This window comes from Dendrobates tinctorius, unplaced genomic scaffold (assembly GCF_039654945.1).
Source record: "Dendrobates tinctorius isolate UK_male_01 unplaced genomic scaffold, ASM3965494v1 ptg000120l, whole genome shotgun sequence".
Classification (NCBI taxonomy): domain Eukaryota; kingdom Metazoa; phylum Chordata; class Amphibia; order Anura; family Dendrobatidae; genus Dendrobates; species Dendrobates tinctorius.
The window spans coordinates 27,213,179-27,240,597 of NW_027361788.1; the positions used below are offsets into that span (position 1 = coordinate 27,213,179).

The 27,419-nt window shown below is 42.5% G+C and overlaps 1 protein-coding gene across 1 annotated transcript in view; it reads left to right on the forward strand.

Annotated features, from left to right (window-relative positions):
- The first annotated feature begins 1,468 nt into the window (after nt 1–1,468).
- Nucleotides 1,469–27,419, forward strand: part of ENG (endoglin) — a 63,217-nt gene continuing 37,266 nt past the window's right edge. The window contains exons 1-3 of the mRNA XM_073540946.1: nt 1,469–1,895; nt 11,724–11,878; nt 25,825–25,971. Coding sequence (XP_073397047.1) covers nt 1,841–1,895; nt 11,724–11,878; nt 25,825–25,971 — 357 coding nt within the window. The 5' untranslated portion in view covers nt 1,469–1,840. The remainder of the gene's footprint in view (nt 1,896–11,723; nt 11,879–25,824; nt 25,972–27,419) is intronic.

The following is a 27,419-nucleotide window of genomic DNA, read 5'->3' on the forward strand; positions in this document are numbered from 1 at the left end:
CACTGTAGGGACCCCTGGGGACCAGAATAGCCAGAAAGTATAGGTGCACAGGACCTTAGTGATGAAGTTTAGCAAGCCGGCATAGGACCTACGGTCATGTGACTGCAAGGGGGCGGGGCTTAGCGTCCTGCTTTCACAGAAGACAGCAAACTCAGAGTCAGGCAAAACGGAGGTCGTTCACTGTACGGACAGCGAGGTACAGAAGGGGTAAACAGACAGGAGGTCAGACAAAGCCAAAGGTCATACACAAGAGGGCGATGCGGTACCAAGGGGACGAGCAGAGAGAAGTCGGGTCACAAGCAGAGAGTCGTACACGAGAGGTAGCGCAGTACAAGAGGGACAGGCAGAACTCGTAACAGAGACAGAACCGAATCAAAACCAAGCAAGCAAGCAAGATATCAGGCACAAGGCACACGTACGCACAAGGTCAACTAACTCAGCCAAGGGCAGGAGTATAACTGACACTGAACCTAGGTCCAGTGAGCATTAAATAGCCGCCCTCTGCCAGGGAGAGGCGGAATAATTAACCCCCAATCGGACCAGGACGGGCCAAAGCGAAACCCCATCCTGGATCATGACACCTGGGTTCGAATCCCACCAAGGACAACATCTGCAAGGAGTTTGTATGTTCTCCCTGTGTTTGCGTGGGTTTCCTCCGGGCACTCCGATTTCCTCCCACACTCTAAAGACATACTGATTGGGAATTTAGATTGTGAGCCCTATCGGGGACAGTGATGAAAATGTGTGCAAACTGTAAAGCGCTGTGGAATATGTTAGCGCTATATAAAAAATAAAGATTATTATAAATAAAGACAAGTACTGCCCATACAGTAAGGTTGGAGGCCCAGATCTGCACAGGGGCCCACCGGGGTATTCCCCTGTTCCCCTATGGGCCAGTCCGAAACAGCTCCCTACAAGCAAAGGGAAAGACTGGAAAATGCACAAAATATTCCAATATCTCGGACATTTATCTGAGAATATTGTAAGGAATACATCACTGCTTAACTGGTTTGTTAGTAATTATCTAATGTAGCATTTGTACCCATTGGACCTGCAGGGAGGTAACCTGCTACCCACCGAGCCAAAACAAAGATGAATTCCAGGCAAATATAACATTTAATCAGATAATGATAACATCATCCGCATTCCACACCAGCTATTTGTGACCAGACTATACGTGTTCATATTGTGATTTTCATAGCATTTTTTTTTCTGTTAAGTATCACTTGATACATCTGGACCTATTGTAAAAGTCCCATTGTCATGTCAGTCCATATGAATAACTCAGCGACACTTCAAAAGCAGTGACAAAAACATCAAGTCCATCCTCAATGGGGGGGCCTAGCCTTAAGTAACGTACACCACGCCTTCTGGACGTGTGTTAGGAGGAGGGGGGTCTGTTTTTCTGGTATTCGGGCTCCTTGGAGAATTTCTTTACTTGTGTAAAAGGCATTTCCTCCTCGGTGATATCCAGCTGCATAAGACCTCCCCAGTCCTAGCCTGTTTCCTGGACAGAGCTCATCAGATAGTGCTGATTGTCAGAGCAGAGCAGAGCAATCTGGACAGCTGTCCACTAATCATCTCCTACATCTCCTCTGACTTCATAAACTTCCCCTCTCTGAGTCTTTATGTCTCTCTTCTTCTGCTTATAAACAGTTGGTCTTCTCAAGAGGGACGAAATCTGGATTTCTGTCACCGTCTGATTGATCCCAGCTCCGTGTCAGCCCGATTTGCTGTGATCTCACTTTGGCGCTTGATCGGTGCTTTGTCTGAGCCGGCGCTCCTGGACACAGGCTAAGAAAGAACTTCCACGAAGCAGAAAAGGAGACGCCTGAGAAAGATGAAAGTTCTCCAGATGATTCTTCTTGTTCTTGGTCTCCGAATGGGACATTCAAGTAAGTCCATAGCAAGAGTGATGCTTATTATTATTATTATTTATTTATATAGCACCATTAATTCCATGGTGCTGTACATGAGAAGGGGGGTTACATACAAAGTTATAGACATCATTAAACAAATTTACAATGACAGACTGGTACAGAGGGGAGAGGACCCTGTCCTTGCGGACTTACATTCTACAGGATAGTGGGAAAGAGACAGAACTATCCTATTATTATGGATAGTGGTGACCAGAGCCATAGCTAAGCTTTCTTTCACCTGGGGAAGGTTCATGTCACTGCCCAAACCCTATATCTAAATACCTTGGTGAAAGCAAAGAGGCTGCTAGCGCCTACCCTGGCACCCAAGGTGCTCCAAAGTTATACCCCTAGAGGTGACATATTACAGAATGCATTCACTTTGCTGACTCCACTCGGTGGGGTCAATGACATAATTTTCAACTACACTCCAGTCTAGACTCAGTCATATGTAGCCACGAACCTTAATAATATGACATATTTATACAGCTGCTGAGCCAAAGAGCTTACAATCTACTCAACATCTTGTGGCCGTATTCATCCCATCACTATTCATCTTATTTCTCAAAGTCAACTCAACTTTAAGCGTCGTCTATCACGGTTGGGTTGATCTTCATGGGAATATTATGGCTAAAAATTTGGGTGGACTTGAGTCAATGAAATAGAAGTGATTGTTGTTCAGGTGATTTGGAACTACTTGTGCTGGTACTAATACTTCAACCATAATACTGCAGCTAGAAAAAAAGCAACCTTTTGAGCATTGGAGGCTGGCTACTCATTTAACTGGTGGGAATGATGCATTGAAATAGTTAATTTTTGGATCTCCACTAAAGACCCCAGTCCCCAGTACTACTCTTATCTCAAAATATGGATTCAATTTGAAGTTGTCTCAGCCCCCCTTGGGAACTGTAGCTCACAATATCTTGTTAGTAATTCGTTTTTTAATCTTGAGTTAAACGGTCCCAGAATTTTGGAAAACATGCTTACTATCACATAGAAGACATACCCAGGAGGACCATGCTATGCACGCAAACAGATGTTTGTTAGTTTGGGAGGAATTTTTTATAGACTGTTAAAAGCAAAACAGGAACAAAATATTTAAAATGAGGAAATGAAAGTTCACTGACATTTCTGAAGTTTGTGGCTTCAACATCATCTTACATTTACCAGTGTTTGAAGATGTCATACATTCAAATCTATTGCAAGGAAGGCAATGTGATTTTGTAAAAACTCATTAGGTTGGGGGGACCATAGAGTAGTGGTCTATAACCTGTGACTGTCCAGTTTAAGCAAAACTACCGCTCCAGACGACAGCTGTCAGGACATGCTGGGAGTGGTAGTTTAGCCACAGGTTGGAGACCACTGCCCTAAATTAGTGTAGATTATGCCACTGATCCAGCATAATCTTCTATATGAGAAAACCCACCATATTCACTCTGCAGAGTCAACTACGTATCACATTGGTGTCACGCCTGATTTTAAGGGGGTATAATAATCCAACTACTATATTCAGTGTGATCCTGTTCTGTAAGTGGTGCCGACATTATATGCAGCTGTGGTCATGTGTGGTCATCATGTATTCTCCATGGTGTAGATTTCACTGTCACATTTTGCAGTGAACACAGGATGTGACCACAAATAATAAACTGTTTGTCTAGAAAGGGCTCCTATTTCCTGTTGACATGAAAACATTGTATAACATTATACTGTATGGGATTTTTTTCCCAGTTTTTCTTTAGTAAGTCCTATAAATAGCAAGCAGTGCCTATTCCAGACTTCCTTCCGTCCTACCAGTGTTACCAAGACCAGAACTCAGGGGCCGGTTTTCAGCAAGTCAGATTATATCCTGTGTTCAGCTATCTGAAAGCTAATCCATGGCCCCATCATGACTGCTGTTGAGTATGCTATAAAATGAGCCAGATGTATTAAGAGCAGTGCGTCTCATAATGAAGTTGTGACATCTTTTTTTCACGCATAAGTAAATTTCTGGTGTAAAGTATAAAGATTTAGTCAGCTGTAGTTGGCACCACCCCTTCCCATTAAGCTCAACGCACTTATCAAAAAGTTCTCAGAGCTGGTGTAAAAAAACTCCCCCAGTGATTCCCAACTTTGCAGGTTCTGAAAGTACCTCCTAACGTCTCAGGTTCCCCCAGTGCCTTCTAAACTATGCAGACTCATGTAGGACCTTCTAACTACTCCCATTTTCAGAGCTCCCATAGAACAACGAGAGAGATACAAATGCACGACCACCTTTCCCTCCATCCATTCTCAGTATGATGCAAGTTGTGGCGCCCTTCCAAAATTGATTCAGATCCAAACATGAAATCATTTATTTATGGCTTATCCTTTGAATATGCCATAAATGTCCAATACAGGACAACCCCTTTAATTAAAGCTGTCCACTATTCTACAATAAGTATTGGTCTAAAGCTTATTTATCCAACATCTGTTTCGTTAGATCCCCCATGCACATGTATGCTTGCTTGGAGAGGGGAATAAGCTTCCGCCAGATATCTCTTAATTGGCAGCGGCCTATCTTCCCTGAGAACAATAGGATTGGGCATTGAAACTCAACATGCCTGATCCTTCTTTCCACAGCATCATCCATCACATGTCAGGTCGCTCCTGTACACGTAAGATAGCTGGTTCTATTGAAATGTAATATGTATAGTGGTTTTAAGCTATGCAAATTGCACTCATGCAATCTCAGTTTTGCAATTACTGTCTTACTAATATAAATGTTTTTTATATATTACTGTAATCACTCAAGTGGCTAAAAAAAAAATCATAGTTTCTTTCTTCCAGAAACAGAGCCACTCTTGTCTACAGGTTGTGTGTTGTATTGCAGCTTGGCTTCATTCAAATGACTGCAATACCAAATGGAGCCATTTGCCTAACAATCAGGTAATCACTAAATGTGTTGCAGCTGTCGAACAGCCGTGAGACATGCAACGGCAGTGACTCGAACAATTTTTTCGAGCACGCCAAAAATACTCAACACCTTATACGAGCACTTAGCAGCCAATGGACAAGAGTGCAGCGAGTTTTGGAAGAAACCTCAAAGTCTTGGATAGTAAATGAGTTTAGATGACAGAAGAATCTTCTGGAGGAAAGGGAGCATCTTCAAGGTCAAACTGGTTCCATCTGAGGTGAATCTGACATCATTTCACAAGCTGTTGTCAGCTGTGGCTGTGTGGATAACAATGATGAGAGGATATGGAGGCGGGAGCGACATGGTGGAGCCGACACCAGCTTTAATTCAGCTGTAATTAATCCAATCATGTCAATGTATGTCCTCTGAGCTCTCCAGCAGATGTGAGGAAGGAAGGTCGGCCTCAGTCATCTCACTGGAGCCAAGCACAAGGGAAAGTCACATTTTGTACATTGTAGATGACTGTTCTGCACACCATAGATATAGCAGATGCATAGGCAGCTCTGGTATCTGAGGGTACCCAAAACCGTTCTACCATTTAAGAACACCCCTTGAACAAATGGCACATGGCCAATGTGGGGCCCTGAAATAGATTTTGCATTTTTTGGAACCCATAGCCTTCAAGTCAGGGACAGGCTATGTGGATTTGCCCACCATTACCGTTCCCAAATTTAATTTTAATTTAGTTTCTTAAGATATTAATTTGCTATTTTTCATGCAGACATATAAAGCAAAAACATTTCCAGTGGGCAACATTTTTTATTAAGCTGCATTCACACAGCCGTGTGTCACTGTCTGTGATTCACACAAAGGACCTGAGGTTGTCAAGTTCAGTTTGGGAAACTTATGGCCAGTCCATGATACTCAAATCACAACACACGAATGTGTGAATCCGGCACTAAGCTTATCCTGAGATATTTGAGGCCAAAAAAGGTAAAAAACGACATATCTGTATACTATAATATAATACAACACAATGTATAGATCTAATAATACAGTACAACATAGACGTTAGCAGGTCTATATGTTCCTTTGTGTCCTACATCCTATAACAGGCTGGCGACAGGCAGAAAAGCGGAGTTTAATTCCCCAAGAAACTTGTTTCAAGTGCCGTGTCGGTCCGTCTGCCTGGCTCCATCCTGTTAACATTTACTCGAGGTTGAAGTGCTCTTCCATCCTGTTTCTGGCTCAGCTCTGAGGATTGGGAGTTTGCACTCTCACTCCAGAGCAGACATTCATGGTTCGGCTCAGAGTGCCTGAATTGCATAAGGGCTTGCTAAAACCTTCACATCATTTTAGACTCCAGTCTATTGTGAAATAATGCAGAATGATCCCCTACATCCCTGGAGGAATCATTGCAGCATTTACAATATTCTCATATTTAACCTCTAGCCTTTTGATTTGTGGGACCAATTACATGTTAGAGTATTTCATAAAGCGTAATTCCCTCATATATTCCTATTATCAGAAATTCTCCACTGTTGGCCTAGGAACAAAATGCCATCTGCTGTTTATTGAGCAGGAGACACGGGATGTCATAAAATGTCCAGACTCTGAGACAGGCGAGATGCAGCCGCCACTGGGAATTAGTTTTCCTACTCAACAACAATAGGATAGTGCTGACCCTATCATCTATATTGTTTTAGGCTGCTGTCAGGTAGTGAAAATCTTAAAGTGGACGACAATCCTCCAAAATGAAGTTGACCCAACTATTCCTCAACCACATGTGGCTTCCACCTGACATTTTCCAAAACTTCTTCAGGTACAAAAAAAGCTCACAAACTCCTCATATCTAATGACAAAAAACTTTTTGGGGACATACCCTAGACTAGAGGCTTGTTCACACGCTGCATTTTTGCTGCTTTTTTTCCCCACGTTTTTCAAGAGTCAAAAAACACTGCACTACCAAAAGGGGTGAAGTTTCTCCAAGTTGGGGTAGAGAGACCTATAGGCCATGCAATGCTCCCCTTGGGAAATTAAGCATGCAGATAGCCTTCAGCTTGACGCTCTCCACAAGGGTAAACTTTACTCAGTCCTCCTGAAATAAGCGTAATTATTCAGAGGAAAATTCCATTTTCTTTTCGATGTAAGTCCTGTGGTTTCTGATATTATTTGTGCTCCTTGCCAAGTCGTCTTACAATACCTACGATTGATCCCAATTGAGAGCTCCATTCTTGGAGTTGTTTTGCTGATTGGTTCTTGGTTTTAGGCAGACTCTGAGATGCGTCATGACGGAGAGGAGGGAATACATTTAATTTTTTTCCAGAGAACTTCCGTTGTTGCATTTTCCTCCCTATCTGATCTACCAAGCGCCTCTGTCCAGGCACCCGCCTGTGTGGCTTTATCTGATAATGACATAATGTGGTGCCAGCTGGACTGTGGGTGACGCAGGGAACAACACTGCAGGAGACTAGCCATGCCACCATGCCTTTGGGGAAGAGCCACCAAGCTTCACCCTTCATTTTGATACTGACAGTTATTCTAGGGAAGTGGTAAAAGTAAGATTTAGTAGGAAATTATCTGTACATGGTTTACTAGAATGGGCGCACGGCATGCTGAGTCAGTGTAGGATGTGGCCTGAAGTCTTATTAGTATACCAAGGAGCAGCAAGCCGGGAGGTTGTGTAAGGAGCCAGTCTGGTGCATCCAGATAAGAGTTGTTTTTTGTGCTGGCAGGAAGCGGCGCACAATAGTGACTACTCTGGTCTGTGACCCGCTCCAGGGTTTGGATGGGAGCCCCAGTCATTAATTAAAGCTCCTATTAATTCAGTGTGGAGCTTCCGTATGTCCATCCTCACCCCTGCTAGCGGGAAGTTGCCCACACATCCAGAGGGCAGGATGCTATTTTTACCATGCTTCTGACTGAAGAGCACGTGGTGACACACAGGGGAACTCCAGCTCCCTAACATTGCCCCACCTGCTGTTGAGTGACATAGTAGGACTTGTCTGTCAGTCTGTGACTGTTCATAGAAACAGAAGGAAAAACTAGCCGGCTCACTGCCTCTGTTGTCACTAGTGTGTAAATTAGCAGCTGGTAAAAGGCTGGCTCCCTAGTGCCCCCTATGATTCAGTGTCTGACCCGTTAACAAAACTTGGCTAAAGCAGAGGCTCTTCTTATAGAAAAATACACATATCCACAGACAGCTGCTTCATGTTCTTGCCCCTCATCAAAGCAGAGTAGGGTACTCGTCAACTGATCTTTGATGGTGGTTTAGGTGGAACTGTTTCTATTTGTGGAGAGGACAATTGAGCTGGCAAGAAGCAAGAAACCCAAATGGTTTGGCTAAATATCTTAAGCCATATGGCTTGTTAAAGAGGTCCAGCGTAGCTATTGCAAAAACTGTGACACTAGACAGCCAGCTTCCTTCTTTTTGGAGGAGAGCTAATTTGCATACCCTATTCCCAGGAAGCATTGCCTGATCTATAAGACTCTCTATGCCAGCTGGGCAGACTCCAGAAATATTTAAATACTATATCCAGCCATGCATTACACAGGGAAAAACAAGAGGCATAGGCAAATCATTATGCTAATAAAATCAATAATTTAATTAACATTAACAGTTATTAAAATCAGACAAGGGAATTTCACAAAAACGCTGGGGGTAAAACAAGAACCAGAAACTATAGGGAATGGGATAGTATAATTCATAAAGCACTGTTATACGGAAAATTGCTCCTGGATAATGCTTAATAAAAGTGCCTAGTGCTAAAATAAAAAAATCATTATCATGGGAGCTAATTCATGACGCTACTCATGGTAGAATGTACGGTATATATAAAGTGCCCGGTGCCAAAAAGTACCTTATTAAATATTGCTACTGCCCATACCCTCAAACATCCTTTTACTTACATAAGTATTAATTCTGGTCTGCATACCCCTCAGCTACCCCGACAGCGCCGTTTCGCCGTATTGGCTTGCTCAACAGGGGGATGTACCCTGAAGGTATGGGCAGTAGCAATATTTAATAAGGTGCTTTAAGTGCCCAGTGCTAGAAAGTCAACAATTCACAAGGCTCGGGAGTCTTCTTCTTCAGCATTTCAAAATCACTGTCAGTCCCTCATCTGGTTCCAATTTGGAAAGGTGTCAGGAACGCTATCAAAGCTGCTCCTGCCCCAGTCGCAGACCCCAGATGCTTCTCTGGCAGTCTTAGGGTTTCAGGGCTGTGGGGTTCAATACTGCTGACTACGCCAAATGTAACAGGTGGCACAGGGTGGTAGTCATAGCCGAGTCCACTAGGTCACAGTCAGTGGGCACCCAGGCCCATTGCACATGAATAGAGAGTTCCAATTCCAGCCTCAGGTCACAGCGGGTTACCTCAGAATCACGGTTGTTCTCCATGTTGGGACGGCAACCTCCGGATGCACAACACATCACACTCTTTAGGGCCCAACAGTGGCAACTTGTTTAATGAAGATAAAGAAAGGAAGAAGATAACAATTCCTGAATTGTCCCTATTCAAAGATGCTGCTCCTTTGGCAGCAGCAAAAGAATCAGCTCCCAATGACTCCTGCAAGCTCACAGTCACCTGGAGGGCACTAACACAGTTCCCGTGCCCTGTTCCACTGCTCGGCAGTCCTTGGCAGCTTGAAGTCCCCAGCCGGGGGTCCCTTCTGTCCCAGATGGGGATCCACATATACCCCAAACTGGAGTCCTCACTGTTCCAGATGGGAACATACATATGCCCCAGATGGGGGGTCTCTTCTGTCCCGGACGGGGACGCATATATGCCCCAGACGCGGGCTCCTTCTGTCCTAAGCAGGTGTGGGGAAGGTGACTTGACGGACAGACGTGACTGGTAGTAGGAGGGGACGGTTTGTGCACAAGAGACGGAGATTGACAGGATAGAAGGATGACAGCTGGGAAAGGTGGACAGGAGAGTGCAGTACCTAGAAATGACCACAAGATGGCAGGGGGGAGTAGTTTAGGACTCAACATAAGGTTATGGCTTGAGAAACGCTTAGTCATGGGGGGCGGGGAGATAGGAACCCAGGAGGGGAATTCCCGGTGAGAGAGGGGATAAATAGAACAAGATAGGGTTCCAGGCAGGCTAGTCCAGGGAGGAGCTCGGCAGAAGAAGGTGAAGAGAGAAGAGCTCGACCAGGGGACGGACAGCAGAGACAGTCAGGGGGTGGCCCTGACCCGACGGACCGCAGGACAGACGAGGCCCCAGGGGTACTGATTGGACAACGACCTCGGGCAGGTGAAGCGCTGGCGGTAGATTGGTCTAGGACAGCCCCAGTGAAAGATCCGCGAGGGACGTTACTTCCACTGGAGCAAAGGTGCAGGTACCCGGGCCTGGAGACAGAGAACTGTAAAGAGGCTGGTGCGTGGTTGTGGTCGTCAGGAGGATGACGAATAAATCCGGAACTGTTACTATTGAAATCTGTATCCGCCTCGTCCTTGCATCGCCTGGTGTCTGTGTCATCCGGACAGGGTAAGCAGTGGTCCAACCCCCAATCCTGGCCCCCTACCACACGGGGACGCACCTGAGCCCCAGATGGGGACACACACCCTGCCTCAGGCAGTCCTGCCTGGGTTCTGCTACTGGAAGCAGGAGCTTCCTGCTTCCTTGAGGCCGCTAGTCCAGCCCCTTTCTTTAACGCTCTCTATCCCTGCACTAATCATGTCTAATACAGTGCAATGGCAATATACATTGACATGGCAGATATAAAACTTTTTATATTACACAGTACATATGAGGTATGGCACATTAACATAATTGAACATAAGGGAACCATTCAGGTACCGCACGGGCTACATGTGCCTGGTACGCAGGAAGGCACGTGAAGTTCCTCCCCACCTCCTTACACTAAGTCCATAGGATTATGTCTTAAGAGAGATTCCGAATCATCAAATAAAGTTGAAGGAGCAAAGTGCTCCGTGCTACAGGAAACCTGCCATAAGTTTCATGCTGCCCAAACCACTGGCATGAAATCTCAGTAAGTTCCTTATTTATAGGGAGTAATGTTTTATCAAAGTCTGCTGCAGAATTTCAGAAAAAAATATTTGTAAAAGTGAGCCAGACACGATGAGAAGAGTCAGAACACAGGGAGAAAAGTCTCATTGGCTTCTCGCTACCTGGACAGCTCTCTTTTCCTATTATATTTATGTTTCTCCCTCTCCCATATTGATAGTTCTGCTTCACGTCACTTGTCTTATCTATTGCATTTTTTCTAGGCTGTATTGTGCATAAATATGTGACTTCAGATTTTGTATTAGTCTAGCCTGATGAAGAGACCTGAGTAGTCTCGAAAGCTTGCAATGTATTACCATCTTTTCAGTTAGCCATTAAAAGGTATCAACTACTGAGGACTCTCAATCCTGAATATTTTTCTATTAACAAATAGGGATAGATCTGTCAATGAAACTGCACAGTGGACTCTTCTTATTATTGCCAGACTTTTCTCCTAGTGCCAATTACCGGTAGTTTGCAGTGGCTTTACAGTATTGAGAGGACCTATAGGGGGAGCCATTTTAAGCAATCAATGGCTTCCCAACTCACAGACACCCACCAATGCCAACTTTTGTGTCCAATTAGTAACAAATGTGATAGAATAAACAAGGGCTGGGCTCCTTTTCTTCAAAGAAACAATAGTAGCGGTAACAACTGCTTCTGATTTATTTACCTTGGCATCTTGTAGTCCAGAAAATCTAATAGTCAGATATGTATTTATAAATGGCAAGATAGTAAGGAATCTTCTCTGTAATTGTCTAGAGATCCAAAATGTTTGATAAGTCCTACTAATATGCAAATTGTATCAACTGTTGTAGGATATATTGATGTGCCTGCGTTAAATTTCTAGTGAGCAGATTTTGGTCTTGGAATATTATATTTTTTCTGGTGCGGTTTTTAATACAATGTTTTTTAATTCCAGTTCCAATACCTTCCAGTGGCTTCCAAAATGATGATACCAGCGGTATTGTGTCTGAAACTGTGGCCAAACATTCCCTCACTAAAAAGGGTTGTATTGGCAAATTTTCAAGTCAAGAAGTTTTTGTGCTTAATGTTCATTTTTCGAATAAAGATTCGGTGAGTATTATCACTTCTGTGTGTTTATAACCAAATAAATCTCAATGTTACATATAAAAAATGTGATATAAGAATTACAAATGTTTTGTTCCATACACTCTTTCAGTGAAATCAGTGGTGAAATGCCAAAATTAGTTGGACTTTTCCGCTGAAAACTCCAGTATCTCAGCTCTTTAAACTTCTAGCCTTCTTAGCAGGGTCGGCTCCAGATTTATGAATAGGATCCCTGTGGTCCAACTCCTCACTATTGATTTTTTTCATTCTCAGCTCCTAAGGGTATGTGAACAAGTTAAGTGTTTGGTGCAGAAATTTCTGCACCATTTCTGCATCTCTTAAGTAACATAGTAACATAGTAACATAGTTATTAAGGTTGAAGGGAGACTTTAAGTCCATCTAGTTCAACCCATATCCTATCCTAACTTGCCCTAACATGTTGATCCAGAGGAAGGCAAAAAAACAACCATGTGGCAACAAGTAAGCTTCACATTGGGGAAAAAAATTCCTTCCTGACTCCACATACGGCAATCAGACTTGCTCCCTGGATCAACGCAATATTAAGGAAACTAGTGTATATACCCTGTAATATTATACTTTTCAAGAAAGGCATCCAGTCCCTTCTTAAATTTTAGTAGGGAATCACTCATTACAACATCATATGGCAGAGAGTTCCATAGTCTCACTGCTCTTACAGTAAAGAATCTGCGTCTGTGAGTATGCTTAAACCTTCTTTCCTCCAGACGTAGAGGATGCCCCCTTGTCCCCGTCACAGGTCTAAGAGTAAAAAGATCATTAGAAAGGTCTTTGTATTGTCCCCGCATATATTTATACATTGTAATAAGATCACCCCTAAGCCTTCGATTCTCCAAACTAAATAACCCCAAGTGTAATAACCTGTCTTGATATTGCAGACCCCCTAGTTCCCTAATAACCTTGGTCGCTCTTCTCTGCACCCGCTCCAGTTCAGCTATGTCTTTCTTATACACCGGAGACCAGAACTGTACACAGTATTCTAAGTGTGGTCGCACTAGTGACTTATATAGAGGTAAAATTATGTTCTCCTCATGAGCATCTATGCCTCTTTTAATGCATCCCATTATTTTATTTGCCTTTGCAGCAGCTGCCTGACACTGGCCGCTAAATGTGAGTTTGTCGTCCACCCATACACCCAGGTCTTTTTCAGTGACTGTTTTGCCCAGTGTTTTACAATTAAGCACATAATTATACATCTTGTTCGTTCTACCCAAGTGCATGACCTTACATTTATCATTTGCCATTTATCAGCCCAAGCTTCTAGTTTACATAAATCCTCCTTGGCAGGAAAAACGCTGTGTAAAATAGGCTTGTTTTTTTAATGAGTTTTTTATTTGTGTTTTTGGTGCAGATTTTCCCCACTCATTAGTATGGATGAAATCTGCAGTAAAAACGGACAGAATTGACATAATGCAGATTTAAATCTGCACCAAATCTGCAAGTCAAAAATAAGCAACATGTGCATGAGACTTTAAGATTCTCATTCACTTTGCTGGCATTATTAAGCCCCAGAGGTTTTGCGACATATCTACGCAGAAATAAAGCGACAAATCTGCAACGTGTGCACATACCCTAAATGCTAACATATATTCAATTTTTTTGGTTGATAGCATTGTTTAGGGCTGTATTTTGAGGTATAGACTTTAGTTATTATTACTACCATTTTCAGGTCCATATCACTTTCTGATCTCAATTTTTGGGATGTGAAGTGTCTTGGTTGGGGAATAGGTTTGGACGATTCTTTACTCCTTTTTGTGTCCTCTTTTTGTACTGCGCCATCAACCATCATTTTAGAGTCCTCACTTAGCACCTTCTTGAACTGCACTTTATTTGCCATTTTCCATGTTTCTCAAGTCTTCCCAGCATGTCTTTATTCTTTCCTTTGCGAGACTTGATCCTGCTGACTACGCCAAATGTAACGTGCTGCGGAGTGGTAGCCATGGGCGAGGTACTCGTGTTTCACTCCCCAACACGCTACGTGTAAATGGGGGTCCTGGCTGTGTGTGCATGCTCTTGTAACCTGGGTGATTCGCCTCTGCAGACTTCATGGTGCAGCTATATCAGGCAGACTAGGACCTGCTGTTAAGGGCCTTTTACACATAGCAAGATCGCTAGCGATATCGCTAAAGCGTCATCGATTTTGTGACGCAACAGCAATATCGCTAGCGATCTCGCTTTGTGTGACACGTACCTGCGACCGGCTCACCCGCTGGATATCACTGATCGCGCTCGAATGGCCTGGGCCATTTTTTCCTCGTTGGCGTCCCGCTGGCGCCGACTAGCGACGCATGGACGCAGGCGGAAGTCGTCATCATCGCTGCGGTGTGACAGGTAAGAGCGACCGCCAACGGATTGCTTATCGCTGCTGCGTCGCTGGTGAGATCTGCCTGTTTGGCAGCTCACTAGCCACCATTTAACGATGCACCATCGATCTTGACCAGGTCGTATTGTTGTCGGGATCGCTGGTGCATCGCTAAATTTAACGGGACCTTTAGAGAACGAATTGAGGGAGACCAATGTCCAACAATAAGCTTCTTTTTACTGAACATGAACTTAATAAGAACTATGCACCACAGATAATAGGAACATTTTTTCAATAAGGTTTCTTTTGCTTTAAGCAGGCATGGGAATTTCTCATTTACTTTCAATAACACTTTATTTTTCTTGGACTTCACACTCTTGCACCTCATGACAATGCAACAAACGATTATGGGAGACTTTGTCTCCCATGAGAGGGATGTACAGGTTGAGGCGTAGCACTACAGCCGCTTCCAGCTACTCTTTGTGCCACCTGACTAGTGAGGATCCCTTTGCTTGAGGTGCGTCGGTATAACTTCTCACTAGAACCTTAAAAGTCCACTATTCTTTGTTAGAGAGTTTAAGTCCCAATATGACAAAACCAGAAATTGAAGCTTGAGGTAGATAATTTGCATATTCCTGGTGCATTCTTTGAAAAGTGAAGCGTCGCTGCGAGTGTAGATGGATCGAGCTGCTTGGAGGAAATCATCAAAATTTTTATGGCAATTCCACAGAAATTTGTTTTTTGTTCAACATGGAGAAGGACCCATTTTGCCTGATAGAGATTCCCAACAAATATCTGGATAGTTAAAATCTCCCATGATCACTATGTCTTACTTTTTTGAGAACAGACATCTGATGTAAAAATAGTTCATCCATATCTTCAGTCTGTCCAGGTGTGGAGTATAGTAAACACCTACAATAGTGTCATTTCTGTTCTTCTCTCCTTGTAGTCTTACCCAAACAGTTTCTGCAAAGCTACCATTCTCTGAAGCTTGGATCTCTGTGCAGATATACGTTTTCCTAACATACAATGCAACACCTCTTCCTCTCTTGTTAATCCTGTGTCTAATAAATAAGTTGTAGCATTCAAGGTTTCAAGATTTCAATCATGTGCATCATCCCACCGAGTTTCAGTGATGCCTATGGCATCATATCTCTCTTCCTGTGTTAGTAGTTCCAATTCTTGTTTGTTTCCCATGATCTGTGCATTTGTATAGACACATTTTAGTTTGTAGTCAGTTTCTCTTGCTCCTCTATTTTCATTCAGAGTTTTTTGTTTTAGTTCTTCCTTTCCACTTCTCAAAATAATTAATTAGCTGCATATTTTTCCTGGCCCTATATTTCCCATCACATATTGCTCTAATTTAAAGCTCTCCTGATGAGTGTAGCAAATATATATTTTTCTGTTTTCGCAAGATGCAACCCATCTCTAGAATGGAATCTGTTGTGAACACTCTTGACCTGACTTCTGAGTTTGGGTTCCCTCTGGTGGTTGCTGTGGATAGTGGAGCTGGTCGGGTTGACAGAAGTCAATCACCCGAAGAGGATGAGTGGAGGTCAGGTGTTACAGACTGGGAAGATTTAAGTGAGCCAGCTTCCCTCAGTTGTTGCTGGTGATTTGGTTTTCATCCTGTGCATTTTGAAGTCCGCTTGTCCCCTGCTTGGTCCTGCATCGTTCAGATAAGTTATTTGTTTGCTGAAATCTTTTTGCATTTGATCCAGTTTTTGCCTTTCTCTGCTTTCTGCTTTGCTGTGTGGGTTTAGCATTGTTCCCTGCTGGGACTTGTGCTGGACCCCGTTCCATATGCCACAGCTTATGTCAGTCTGTTCAGTATTGCTAATCCCCTGTTATATCAGTATCTTTTATTTTGCTTCCAGCTCACACCATAATGCTGATCTAGTGGGGGAGAGGTCGTGTGGCCTCAGTATTTTTGCATATCATACGTGTTGGATTTTTCTTAGGATTTTTTGCGTGACTGCAGACAGTATCTTTCTATCCTGTTCTATCTAGACAGTTTGGGCCCCATCATTCGCTTACTCTATTTTCTTCCTGTGTTTGTGCCTCATCTTGTCTCACCGGCAATATATATTTGGGGGTTATCTATTCCTTTGGGGTTCTACTCCGGGGCAGTTTAGCTTTCCCCTTTCTTGCTTTAGGCTTAGGCTGTGCCGAGGCGTCTAGGGCATCGTAGGTACGTCCCACAGCTAATTCTAGTTGTGTTGTTAGGTTTAGGGGTCTGCAATCGGCTACGTTACCAACCTTTCTGGTTTTCTGGTTGCCTAGCTTATTCCCCGTCTATCCTCCTCGGTGACCTAATCATAACAGGAGTCCATCATACAGGTAATTCACTCGACGGTTAAGAAACCGAAAACGTTGCTCATGGCACCATCGACGTAACCAGTTGTTCACCTATAGAATCCTGTTCGATATCCTTGGTCCATGTCCATCCACTGAGAGGAAAGATGAAAAGAAGACCTGCACTCCCAGTTCCTTCACTTTCCGACCTAGGTCTTCAAAGTCTATGCATATGTTTTCCAGGTCCTTTATTGTGTCATTTGTTCCTACGTGTATTAGCAGGCATCAGTCTGTAGCACTGAAGAGTCTTAATACCCTATCAGAAAAATCTTTGATTTGGGCACACTTCTTTTGAGGTAATGTCTGGTCAGCGGATTGCGGCTTCTGTTCCTCTCAGTATTGAATTCCCAATGACCACCACTCTCCTTTTCTTCTTCACCACAGCGCTTCTTTTTCTTTCTTCAAGAGGCTTCTCATTTCTTAATGGGGTGTTCTTTGTGGGTCTAGAAAATTCTTATCTTCTCTTGCTGACAACTTTATCTTTCAAAAGGTAGAAGAGAGAACAAGAGTATCTGCAATCTTGGACCTAATTCTTACCAACAGGGAAGAAATGGTTGAGGAAGTAAAGATGGATGGGAATTTAGGAGACAGTGATCATGCTATCCTTGAATTTTGTATTACAAGAGGAGGAAGACTAGTGAGGACTCAGACTTTAAAGTTGGGCTTCAGAAAGGCAGATTTTAAGGGACTTGGAAAGAGGGTAGGAAAGGTCCAATAGCAGGATGTTCTAAAGGACAGAAATGTCCAAGAAAGATGGGAGATTTTGCTAAATGAAATTCTCACTGCACAATCGGTAACAATCCCTTAAAGAAGGAAGAATTGGAATCATTCGAGAAGACCAGGATGGATGCACAGAGAGCATAATCACTTGTAAAAAAGGAGAAACAAAATGTATATTAAATGGAAAGAGGTGGGTATATCTAAAGAAGAATAGAATGCTGTCTGCAAGGAATGCAGGGCGAGTGTTAGAAGAGCTAAAGCCAGTAATAAATTGAGGCTTGCAAGGGAGACCAAAGGAGTAAAAAAGGATTCTGGGGGAATGTCAAAGCAAAAGAAAAGTCAAAGATGCCATATGATTTTTACCGGATGAAAACGGTGAAGTGGTCAAAAATGATGTTGAGAAGTCCAAACGTTTAAATTCCTATTTTGCATCTGTGTTCTCTAAGAAAGCAAATGTAACATCAACTGATCTTCACTGTGCCATCGAAGGAATAAAAGAAACCACACCATCTATAAACAGAATTGGTGAGGGAACACTTAGCTAATATAAATTAATTTAAATCTCTTGGTCCAGATGAATTACATCCTAGGGTACTGAAAAAGTTAGCGGTGGAAATTGCAGAACCACTAGCCAGAATCTTTGAAAAATCCTGACGAACAGGAGAAATCACAGAAGATTGGCAAATGTAGTCCCTATCTTCAAAAAAGGAAAGAAGATGGAGCTAGGAAATTACAGGCCAGTGAGCCTTACTTCTATACCAGAAAAGATCTTTGAACAAATTATTAAATAGTATGTATATAAGTACTTAGATAAGAAAACAGTAACTAACCAAATCCAGCATGGGTTGCACATCCAATTAGCAGAGTATTTCAAGTGAGGTACCACAAGGCTCTGTCCTGGCCCCCCAGTGTTGTTCAACATTTTTATAAATGATCTAGATTAGGGAACTGAATGTAAACTAATCAAATTTGCAGACAATGTAAAGCTAGGAGGGATAGCTAACACTAGATAAGCTTGAAAAATGGGCAGGGACTAATAGAATGGTATTTATAAGGGAGAAATGCAAGATTCTACAACTGGACAAACTACAGAATGGAAAGAATAGAACTAAGTAACAGCACGTGTGAAAAAAACTTGGGTATACTAATAGATCAAAGACTGCACATGAGTCAACAGTGTGATGCAGCAGGAAAAAAGGCACAATTGTAGGATGTATTAAGAGAAGCATAGAGTCTAGATCATGTGAAGTAATTATCCTGCTCTACTCCTCCTTGGTCAGACCTCATCTGGAATACTGTGTCCAGTTCTGGGCACCACATTTTAAAAAAGACATTGAAAATCTGTAGCAAGTTCAGAGAAGAGCTACCAGAATAATGAGCGAACTACAAAGTATGTCTTATGAGGAATGGTTAAATGATCTGGGAATGTTTATCTTGAAAAAAAGAAGGCTAAGAGGAGACTTAATACATGGCTGCAACTATATAAAGGGATGTCACAATGTAGAGGGATCATCATTATTCTCATTTGCATGAAAAGCAATAGAATTAAACTGAAAGGGGGAAGACATAGATTAGATATTAGAAAGAAAACTTTTTAACACCAAGGGTGATCAATGAGTGGAACAGACTGCCATGAAAAGTGGCGATTTCTCCTTCAATGGAAGTCTTCAAACAGAGGCTGGGCAGACATCTGCCTAATATGGTTTAGTGAATCCTCTGCTGAATTGTGCAGGGGGGTTGGACACAATGACCCTTGAGGTCCCTTCCAACTCTAACATTCTATGATTCCATGGTGACCCTTGCCTCCTTTTAATGCGCACACAATTGAGTTCCCTTTCACAGTAGATAGCTGTTCACTTAAGTCATGCTGATGCAAGCCCTTCTCATTCAATCCCCTTTAAGTTGGCGTTCTACTTCCCATGGGTTAAGATCGGTAATGTTTAGGTGGCCTTTCTGGCCTGGGTTCCAACCGGTCAAATTTCTCCATCATGATTCCTTGGTCCTTAGGATGTATTATCTGATGTTCCACAATTTTCCCTCTTCACACAACACACTATATAACATGTCAGTCCGCCAATTGTCAGGCCTTAGGTTTGTCTCTACTGAACAATGGGCTCTAACTGACTCAGTCTTCTGTCTTCCCTTATTGCCCTTCCCATTCTGGGCTAGTCCAAACTGTTAACTCTATCTATTCTCCAACTAAGTGCATTCAAATTACTAAATAGATAAAATCACATATATAACAGGCAATGCATTATATAACAATACATATCTCTTCTTTACATACGCATTGAAGTCAGTGTTGAGATATATACATGATATATTCTATGACAATGCTGTGACTATAATAGTGTACACATACATAGTATTAAATCTGGTCACAGAATACATTGCCATAGAAATAAAATATCATGGATGTTTTCTTTATCATCCATCTACTAAGCTCCTTTCAGAGGATTTATGAACACAGAGAAGTTGAGCTGAACGTTGTGGTCAGAAATCAGCTGAGAGGAGCTCAAAAGAAGAAAGAAAACAATTATAAAGGCTCCTGTCAGAACGAGCTTGCTGACAGATTCTCAGTTAACTCATTCTGGAGCCAGCAGTCGACAGTGCAATACAGTGACAATAGAATGCCAACGGTGCAGCATTTTAATGAAATTCAACTGCAAATATTATTTTCAGCTTAGAATACATCCATTTAAGTAAACATTGCTCTGAAAGGTGTCTGTGTCCTTAAACAGGGGTGTATTGGAGATGTAGACATGCTCAGGTGAAATTTGTGGACCTAATTCCTAACTGTTCCTTTGTATTGTTTACATGAGGCCTACACAGTATATAGCGCAAAGGGTATATTGTATTGGGTGGGGGAAAGAGACCTTTCTCGGCTCAGAGAAGAATTACTGGAAATGCAGCTTACATTATAGTCCTAATTCAGTTCAGGGGAAACAATGTCTGAAACTTCACTGGATAAAATTAGAAAATGAGTCGAATCACCAGGCGGCATCATTCAGGGCGACACTGTGTCGTTACGGGATGCAAATCTCTGGGTCATTCTGGTGACAAAACTCCCTCCTTTGTATACAGTCAGAAAGCCCCATGGGTCTTCTGCTTCAGGGGGAAAGATGAATTCCTGGACAAGATTTGTTTTTGGACCAATGTAACTTTCACTAGATTTGTATACCAAGATGTTCGCTTTTACATTTTGTAATGTTAAGTGAAAACAAATGTTCTGGCTGCAACATAGGAGGCCTGAATCAGGGAATGTTTGAGGCATAAAAGCCATTTTCCTAAAATAAAATTTGCTGTACAGTAAATACATATAGGGAGTCTAATTTCCCATCCACATTTCTTCTCGGCCACTATACCTCGACCCCTATGTTTCTAGAGAACCAGCACAGAGCCCTAAAAATTATTACAATTTGCCCTTTAACCCTCTTGTTTTTTTTGTGTATATATATATATATGTATATATATATACACATAGATGTATATAAATATTTCATTTTTTTAAATAACTATTTTATTTCTCTAGCTCTAAACCTAACCTTAGACATATCCCCAAACCTAGTGCTAGTTTAATCCTAGCACTAGCAATAGGACTGCCTAACCCTAGCACTACTCTTAAAAATAGCCCTAACCCTAAACTTAACCCTAACCCTAACCCTATGGACTGGTACTGTACCAAGTAATTGGCACAAAGCTAATGTGCAGCCCATTTTCAAAAAGGGCTCCAGATCTTTCCCAGGTAATTGTAGACCAATAAACTTTTAACATCTATTGTGGGAACTTGTAAGGGATTAAATACAGGAGTATATGACTAAAAATAATATCATGAGAGTGATCGTCAGAACGGTTTTACAAAGGACAAGTTTTCAAACTATCCTGATTAATTTTTATGAAGAGGTGAGTAGAAAATTGGACACGGGGATAGCTGTGAATATAGTGTTTTGGGGACTTCGGAAAGGCAATGGGTAAATTAAGGTCTATAGAATTTGAAAGTAAAGCTTGGTAAGGAAGTGGCTCAAAGAACAATCGCAGAGAGTTGTGGTGAATGACTGCTACTCTAAATAGTCTTCGGTTATAAGTGGTGGCCCTAAGGATCAGTGCTTCGTCCGCTATTATTCAGCTTATTTATCATGGAAGACATGGATTAATAGTGTTGCTTCTATTTTTTCAGATGACACAAGCTATGCAGTATAGTGAAGTCTATGGAAAATGTGCATAAGTTACTGCTGACATATTGAGTTTTTAGGCATCCACTTGGCAGATGAGAGTCAGTGTGGTGAAGTGTTAAGTTATGCACATGGGCGCTAATTATATGCAGGCATCATAAGGGAGTAAAACTAGGAGAGTCATTTGTAAAGAAGGACCTGGATGTACTTCTTGATCGCAGTCTGAATAATGGCACGCAATGTCAATAGGCGGCTCCTACAGCCAGCAGGATATTTTCATGTATTAAAAAAGGTATGAGCTTGTGCACATAGATGTAATACCACCATTTTACAAAGTGTTAGTGCAACTTCACATGGGAAATGCAGTATAGGAAGTATGCCTTGGAGCGAGAAAAGGTACAAAGAAGAGTCACAAAACTGATAAGGGACATGGATGGAAGATCTTGGTTATGAGGAAAGACTAAACTAATTACATTTATTTACTTTTGAGAAGAAATAATAAACGGTGGGACCTCCGTCTTGAGAAATTAAGGTTCTTGTCAAAAGTAGGACAAAGCTATAGAATAGTCTACCACAAGACTAGAAGGTAACCATCAAATGTTAAAAAAGGCTTAGTTGCTTTTTAGAAGAAAACAACAGAAAAAACTATGTAAAGGTGTAAAGTTGTTTTCTGAAAGTTTAGTTGGATTGACAATTGGGATCAGGAGGGAGAGCTTAGCCTTTTTGGGGCCTTTTTTGGGCAGGTGGACCAGATCAGGCATTGTCATTGTGCATATACCCATTCCTTTTATCATTTATCCTTTCTCTCTAGGATAACCATAATGGACACTTGCCTTTTTTCAACTGTATTAACTATATAAACCTAGTCCTACCCCTATCCCACCAATAATACCAGCCATATCCATAACCCAGATGAAGCAAGACATGGCAGTGCATTGGATCAGTTTACAGTGATGATGGATGGGAAAAAGAAGGCAGAATTTTGTGTCACCATAATTTGTTCCACAGAACAACCAGCAGACCTGGTTTAAGAAGGGGTTTTCCTTTCTTAGAGAACATATTGAATCAGCAAAACTGCTTAGATAGGATGAAGCATAATGAGGTATAAAGGCATACCTCCCAAATTTTGAAGAAGAGTAAGAGGGACAAAGGCTGCGGTGCGTGCATTGCGCCGCTGCAAATTTCAGATCATGCCCCAACCACACTCATTTTGCAACTAGCGACACCCATGTCAATGCCCAACTGCACCCATTTAGCACTGCTGATTACACTGACTGGTACTGAGGGCACAGTGGCTAGCATTATGGGCACAGTGGCTGGTACTGTGGGCATACTGACGGGTACTAAGGGAAAGAAAGAAAACAGAGAGAGAGAGAAAAAAAAGAGAGAGAGAGAAGGAAAGAAAGTAGAGAAAGAGAGAAAGAAAGAACAGAGAGAAGAAAGAACAGAGAGACAAAGAAGAAAGAACAGAGAAAAAGAAAGAGGGGAAAGAAAGAACAGAGAGCAAAATAAAGAACAGAGAGAGAGAAAGAAAGAGGGGAAAGAAAGAAAGAACAGAGAGCGAAAGAAAAAACAGAGAGAGAAAGAAAGGGGAAAGAAAGAAAGAACAGGGAAAAATAAAGAGGGGACAGAAAAAAAGAACAGAGAGAGAGAAAGAGAAAGAACAGAGAGAAAGAGGGGAAAGAAAGAATGAAAGAAAGAGGGGAAAGAAAGAACAGAGAGAGAACAGATAGAAAGAACAGAGAGAGAAAGAAAGAACAGAGAGAAAGAGAAAGGAAGAACAGAGAGAAAGAGGGGAAAGAAAGAACAGAAAGCATAAGAAAGAACAGAGAGAGAAAAAGGGGAAAGAACAGAGAGAGAAAGAAAGAAAGAAAGAAAGAAAGAAAGAAAGAAAAAGAGGGGAAAGAAAAAACGAAAGAACAGAGAGAGAAAGAAAGAAAGAGGGGAAAGAAAGAACAGAGAGAGAAAGAAAGAGGGGACGAAAAAAAGAACAGAGGGAGAGAGAAAGAAAGAGGGGAAAGAAAGAAAAGAGAGAGAAAGAAAGAAGTAAAGAAAGAAATATAGAACAGAGAGAAAGAAAGAGGGGAAAGAAATAGAAAGAAAGAACAGAGAGAGAGAAAGAGAGGGAAAGAAAGAACAGAGAGAGAAAGAAAGGGGAAAGAAAGAACAGAGAGAAAAAAAGAGGGGAAATAAAGAAAGAGCAAGAGAAAAAGAAAGAACAGAGAGAGAAAGAAAGAAGGGACAAAAAAAAGAACAGAGAGAGAGAAAGAAAGAACAGAGAGAGAAAGAAAGAGGGGACAGAAAGAAAGAAAGAACATAGAGCTAAAGAAAGAACAGAGAGCGAGAAAGAAAGGGGAAAGAAAGAACAGAGAGAGAGAAAGAGGGGAAAGAAAGAACAGAGAGAGAGAAAGAGGGGAAAGAAAGAACAGAGAGAGAAAGAAAGAGGGGACAGAAAAAAGAACAGAGGGAGAGCGAAGGGAAAAAAGACGAGAAAGAAAGAGAAAGAAAGAACAGAGAGAAAAAGAAATAGGGGAAAGAAAGAAAGAACAGTGAGAGACAGAGAAAGAACAGAGAGAGGGAAAGAAAGAAGTAAAGAGGGAAAGAAAGAGAGAGGAAAGAAAGAAAGAGGGGAAAGAAAGAACAGAGAGAAAGAGAAAGAAAAAAAGATTAGAGAGAGAAAGAAAGAAAAGAGAGAAAGAAAAAGAGAGGGAAAGACAGAACAGAGAATGAGAAAGAAACAGAGAGAAAGAAAGAACAGAGAAAGAAAGAAATAAAGAAAGATTCTATAAAGATACTATAGCAGCCAGGCTCCCATTGTAATGCCCACCTGAGCCTCCTGGTGCAGGACATATCATGATTCGCTCACATGGCTGGCATCCTCGATTCCAAGGCAATCCTGCTGTCCGCGCTGTCAGAGGAAGACACGGTGATTGATCTGAAGCATTCCTGGTTCCATCACAATCTCCTCATGAAATTACATCATTTCCGGTCAGCTTCCAGCACATCACTTCCGGTGGACCTTCATGTGCGAGTTTGAAAGTGCTCCTCGGGGCTCCGCCGTGTACTTCTGTGTACGTGGCAAAAGCCCGCTTTGTATGCCTCGTACACACTTGGCTCCGCTCCGTACATCCCGTACACATATGGCTCCACTTCGTACACACACGGCTCCGCTCCGCATACCCCATACACACGCGGCTCCGCTCCGTACACCAAGTACACACACGACTCCGCTCCGTACACCTCATACACGCGCGTCTCCGCTCCGTTCACCTCGTACACGCACGGCTCCGCTCTATTACACCTCATACACACGCAGCTCCGCACACCTCGTACACGCGCGGCTCCGCACACCTCGTACACGCGCGACTCCGCTCCATACGTCCCGTACATGCGTGGCTTCGCTCTGTACGCCTCATACACATATGGCTCTGCTCCGCATACACGTGGCTTCGCTCCATACACACGCTGCTCTGCTCCGTATACCTCGTAAACACGCGGCTCCGCTCCATACACCTCATACACACGCAGCTCCGCACACCTCTTACACTCGCGGCTCCACACACCTCTTACACGTACAGCTCCGCACACCTCGTACACATGTGGCTCCGCTTCACACACCTCGTACACGCGTGGCTCCGCTGCATACGTCCCGTACACGCGTGGCTTTGCTCTGTACACCTCATACACACGTGACTCCGCTCCGTACACCTCGTACACACGTGGCTTCGCTCCGCACACACGCTGCTCCGCTCCGTATACTTCGTACACACGCGGCTCCGCTCCATACACCTCATACACTCATGGCTCCACTCGGTGCACCTCATACACACACAGCTCCACTCCGAACACCTCGTACACACACAGCTCTGCTACATCCACCCTGTAAACCCCTCCTGACCCCAAACAGAAACTTACCCCATCCAGAACCATGACAACAAGCACAGCAGAGACCTGCAGACAAGAGGCTCCTGATCATGTGACGCCTGACTCCACCCCTCCTGTGACCTCATCACAGGTCCTGTGCGCGCAGCCACAGACAGCCCAGCCATATCATTGCAGGCTGCAGTGGCTCTCTGGGATGGCGAGGATGGGGTCGGCGCATGGGGGGGCGTGGCGGCTCAGTGCAGTGCGGGAAAAATAGCGTCCCGGGCGGGACGCGCATGGGGGGTGTCAAAAACGGGACTGTCCCGCGAGAATTGGGACAGTTGAGAGCTATGTAAAGGTGTTTAGAAATATATTGCTTATTTTTACATTCCTAAAGCCAGTGGTGAAAAGAGTAGTTGTGTTGTTCTGTATATAAAGATCTCTGTTGATGACGTTATTGACTATCCAGTTTGTATTAAATTAATTTATGATGTTTTTTGTAGCCTTTTGAGTACCTGACGATGGAGGTCTCCCGAGAGGATGCGGATGGAGATATGTCAGAGAAACCCCCTGTGTTTATTATCAATGCAAACACCCAAGTATTCACAGTTATCACTGGCAGTGCCATCAACTACCCAGTCAACTTGTATGTAAGTATAAGCCTCGTCTCTTAATGCTGTTATTCTGGACATATTAACGAAATATACAACGGATTTTATCGGAGTGTGAAAAATAAGACTTTAGTCCAATGTCTTCACTGATAGTAAAAAATGTTTGATCAATGTTGTCTATCTATCTTATTAACTTGATACCATTGTAGCAAATGCTCAGATGTGGGAACAGAGGTTAAGGTTTTTTTTTCAGAATCTGAATATATTTATCTATTTACAAATTATCTTCTATTTAATATATTTATGTATACATAAACCTCAAACCTATCTATCCTATATTTAATCAATCTCATATCTATCTACAGTCATATGTTAACGTTTGGGCACCCCTATTAATGTTAACCTTTTTTCTTTATAACAATTTTGGTTTTTGCAACAGCTATTTCAGTTTCATATATCTAATAACTGATGGACTCAGTTATATTTCTGGATTCAAATGAGGTTTATTGTACTAACAGATAATGTGCAATCTGCATTTAAACAAAATTTGACCAGTGCAAAAGTATGGGCACCCTTATCATTTTCTTGATTTGAACACTCCTAACTACTTTTTACTGACTTCCTGAAGCACTAAATTGGTTTTGTAACCTCATTGAGCTTTGAACTTCATAGCCAGGTGTATCAAATCATGAGAAAAGGTATTTAAGGTGGTCACTTGCAAGTAGTTCTCCTAATTGATTCTCCTATGAAGAGTGGCATCATGGGCTCCTCAAAACAACTCTCAAATGATCTGAAAACAAAGATTATTCAACATAGCTTTTCAGGGGAAGGATACAAAAAGTTGTCTCAGAGATTTAACCTGTCAGTTTCCACTGTGAGGAGCATAGTAAGGAAATGGAAGAACACAGGTGCAGTTCTTGTTAAGCCCAGAAGTGGCAGGCCAAGAAAAATATCAGAAAGGCAGAGAAGAAGAATGGTGAGAACAATCAAGGACAATCCACAGACCACCTCCAAAGACCTGCAGCATCATCTTGCTGCAGATGGTGTCACTGTGCATCGGTCAACAATACAGCGCACTTTGCACAAGGAGAAGCGGTATGGGAGAGTGAAGCGAAAGAAGCCATTTCTGCAAGCACACCAAAAAAAGAGTCGCCTGAGGTATGCAAAAGTACATTTGGACAAGCCAGTTACATTTTGGAAGAAGGTCCTGTGGACTGACAAAGATTGAGTTGTTTGGTCATACAAAAAGGCGTTATGCATGGAGGCTAAAAAACACAGCATTCCAAGAAAAACACTTGCTACCCACAGTAAAATTTGGTGGAGGTTCCATCATGCTTTGGGGCTGTGTGGACAATGCCGGCACCGGGAATCTTGTTAAAGTTGAGGGTCGCATTAATTCAACAGTATCAGCAGATTCTTGACAATAATGTGCAAGAATCAGTGACGACGTTGACGTTACGCAGGGGATGGATATTTCAGCTAGACAA